General features: G+C 40.9%; 1 protein-coding gene across 1 annotated transcript in view; it reads left to right on the top strand.

The window, feature by feature from the left end:
• Nucleotides 1-2,352, top strand: part of LOC129856013 (uncharacterized) — a 3,222-nt gene extending 870 nt beyond the window's left edge. The window contains exons 1-2 of the mRNA XM_055924142.1: nucleotides 1-1,538; nucleotides 1,578-2,352. The exon at nucleotides 1-1,538 is cut by the window's left edge and continues 870 nt beyond it. Of these exons, the coding sequence (XP_055780117.1) occupies nucleotides 688-1,538; nucleotides 1,578-1,743 (1,017 nt within the window). The 5' untranslated portion in view covers nucleotides 1-687 and the 3' untranslated portion in view covers nucleotides 1,744-2,352. The remainder of the gene's footprint in view (nucleotides 1,539-1,577) is intronic.
• Nucleotides 2,353-3,840: the final 1,488 nt, after the last annotated feature.

Raw genomic sequence — 3,840 nt, 5'->3', positions numbered from 1 at the left:
TGTATGACGGTCTCTCTTCAGCCCCATGTCAGTAGCTGAACCTCTGATTGAGGAGGATGTTCTGCCAAGTAGAAACAGAACAGTAATCAATCGTCTTTTGTTCCGTCAATTCCACCTCCTTTAGATGACTCTGGCTAGCTAACTTCCTGTCTGATTACCCCGCTGTCTGTGTCAGTTGTGCCTCCCAAATGGCACCCCCTATTCCCTAGATAGTGCACTACTTCCTATGGGCCCTGGTCAAAAGTAGTGCACTAAATAGGGAATAGGGTGTCATTCGGCACGGACCCTTTTTCTGTGTCGGTTCCGTAACGGTGTTGTGTTCCGTTCACCTAATTGGGTTCTTTGTTACCCTGGGAACCACACATTGTAGAAAGGTGTCATGTCCTTCTGTTCTGCTCTGTTCTGAAGCACTGCAATGTTAACACCACGGTCTATTCAACTGGCACAGACAGGTCCATTATGCTGAAGCTGTGATTATCTGTTACTACTGCAAAGATCATGTAGCACAACCTGTGAAATAATTGACATTACAAAATACTAATCTAGTCACCCACAACCAAATGAGTTCCTAAGGTTGTAACTAACGAGCACGTCGATGATGATTGTCTTCCTCTTGTTGTTCCTAACATGCTGACCAGACCCGGACACTTCGCGTGCGCGAGCTTCGCAAAATACTTTTAGAAATACATGTTATTCAATTATTGCGCCCACACTGCTCGCGCGCGCCAACGAGCGTCTGCGACGCCAAGGGCTAAAATAGAAGTCGTTCCTATTTCTGACGCAGATCGCACTGCAACTCTTGCCTCTCCCATCTCCCCGTTGGTTTATAGAAGCAGGTACCCACGTGCCATCTCCCCGTTGGTTTATAGAAGCAAGTACCCATGCGCCATCTCCCCGTTGGTTTATAGAAGCAGGTACCCACGTGCCATCTCCCCGTTGGTTTATAGAAGCAGGTACCCACGTGCCATCTCCCCGTTGGTTTATAGAAGCAGGTACCCACGTGCCATCTCCCCGTTGGTTTATAGAAGCAGGTACCCACGTGCCATCTCCCCGTTGGTTTATAGAAGCAGGTACCCACGTGCCATCTCCCCGTTGGTTTATAGAAGCAGGGACCCACGTGCCATCTCCCCGTTGGTTTATAGAAGCAGGTACCCACGTGCCATCTCCTCGTTGGTTTATAGAAGCAGGTACCCACGTGCCATCTCCCCGTTGGTTTATAGAAGCAGGTACCCACGTGCCATCTCCCCGTTGGTTTATAGAAGCAGGTACCCACGTGCCATCTCCCCGTTGGTTTATAGAAGCAGGTACCCACGTGCCATCTCCTCATTGGTTTATAGAAGCAGGTACCCACGTGCCATCTCCTCATTGGTTTATAGAAGCAGGTACCCAAGTGCCATCTCCCTGTTGGTTTATAGAAGCAGGTACCCACGTGCCATCTCCTCATTGGTTTATGGAAGCAGGTACCCACGTGCCATCTCCTCATTGGTTTATAGAAGCAGGTACCCACGTGCCATCTCCTCATTGGTTTATAGAAGCAGGTACCCACGAGCCATCTCCTCGTTGGTTTATAGAAGCAGGTACCCACGTGCCATCTCCTCATTGGTTTATAGAAGCAGGTACCCGCGTGCCATCTCCTCATTGGTTTATAGAAGCAGGTACCCACGTGCCATCTCCTCATTGGTTATACCCACGTGGGTGATTGAAAGACGAACTTTGTTCCCGGTTGTCGTGGTAATACAATGAAAGTTTAGATGCGATCACCATATAAGTTAAACGATGAAAAAGCCTGGAAGGAGAAGAGATGACTAGAAACGATTCGGTTGGCCGTTTTATGTGTGGATTAATTGTCGGAGTAGAGGTCCTTGTGCATTTCAGGTAAAATAACAACTCGATGTTTATATCCCAGGACAAATTAGCTAGCAACAGCAAGCTAGCTAAATAGGACAAATTAACGTTAGCTAGCAAGTGCAAGCTAACTATCTAAATTGCCATACATGTTTAATGCTTTTCGACCTGTCCCCAAATTATTGTCATTGGTTCAGAGTTTGTTTTGATATTTTAACCTGCGTGTCGTGATCGCGTTTGGTGTAGGGGGACAAAATAAATGTATGCACAATAGCGCACGGTAGCGCACGATGGCGCGCGCAGCCGGTTTGGGTTCCGTATTAGGTGCAGGTCTCTTTAAGTGTGTTTTTATAATGTGTTTAGGATTGTTGTCTCTGTAATCATTGCTGATGCTTGTGGTGATCAAACAATTTACCAAGTTGGCATCAATGAAGTTCTATTCTATTCTACTCTACTTTACTCTACTCTATTCTACTCTACTACATTATATTATACTCTATTCTACGCTACTCTATTCTACTCTACTATATTATTTTCTACTCTATTCTACTCTACTATATTATTTTCTACTCTATTCTACTCTACTATATTCTACTCTATTCTACTCTATTCTACTCTACTCTATTCTACTCTACTATATTCTATTCTACTCTACTATATTATTTTCTACTCTATTCTATTCTACTCTACTATATTATGTTCTACTCTATTATACTCTACTATATTCTTCTCTACTATATTCTACTCTACTATATTATACTGTACTATATTCTACTCTACTCTACTATTTTATTCTCTACTCTATTCTACTATATTCTATTCTTCTCTACTCTTCTCTACTCTATTCTACTATATTATATTCTACTCTACTCTACTATATTCTACTCTACTCTGCTCTACTATATTCTACTATATTTTACTCTACTCTATTCTACTCTACTCTATTCTACTATATTCTATTCCACTATTCTCTACTATATTCTACTATATTCTATTATGCTCTACTCTACTCTTCTCTACTCTACTATATTATACTCTACTACACTCTACTCTAGTATATTCTACTCTACTCTATTCTACTCTATTTTACTCTACTCTACTCTGCTCTGCTCTACTCTACTCTATTCTACTCTATTCTACTGTATTCTACTCTACTCTACTCTATTCTACTGTATTCTACTCTACTCTACTCTACTCTACTCTGCTCTGCTCTAGTCTATTCTACTATGTTCTACTCTGCTCTACTCTATTCTAAATGTACTCTACTCTATTCTACTTTACTCTACTCTACTCTATTCTACTCTATTCTACTCTACTCTACTCTACTCTACTCTATTCTACTATTTTCTAATCTGCTCTACTCTATTCTAAATGTACTCTACTCTATTCTACTCTACTTTACTCTGCTTTACTCTTCTCTACTATATTCTACTATATTCTATTATGCTCTACTCTACTCTTCTCTTCTCTACTCTACTATATTATACTCTACTACACTCTACTCTACTATATTCTTCTCTACTCTATTCTACTACACTCTACTCTATTCTACTCTACTCTACTATATTCTACTCTACTCTATTCTACTACACTCTACTCTACTATATTCTACTCTACTCTATTCTACTACACTCTACTCTATTCTACTCTACTCTACTATATTCTACTCTACTCTATTCTACTACACTCTACTATATTCTACTCTACTCTATTCTACTCTACTCTACTATATTCTACTCTGCTCTACTCTACTCTACTATATTCTACTCTACTCTATTCTACTCTACTCTACTCTGCTCTACTCTATTCTTTAAAAAACTCTGTGACATAATGAAACGTGAGAGGAAGGTACAAGAGAATACCTTATACTTGATTTCCCATCTATAGGTGAATATAATGGTGATGGTCCATGTTGTTTCTGATACCCACAGGTGTCCTAAAACAGAGAATCAAAAAGCTAGATGGTCCATGTTGTTTCTGATACCCCCAGGTGTC

This window comes from Salvelinus fontinalis, chromosome 5 (genome assembly GCF_029448725.1).
Source record: "Salvelinus fontinalis isolate EN_2023a chromosome 5, ASM2944872v1, whole genome shotgun sequence".
Lineage (NCBI taxonomy): Eukaryota > Metazoa > Chordata > Actinopteri > Salmoniformes > Salmonidae > Salvelinus > Salvelinus fontinalis.
The sequence above is the reverse complement of the archived record's forward strand: the minus strand, read 5'-3'. Positions and strand labels throughout refer to the sequence as shown.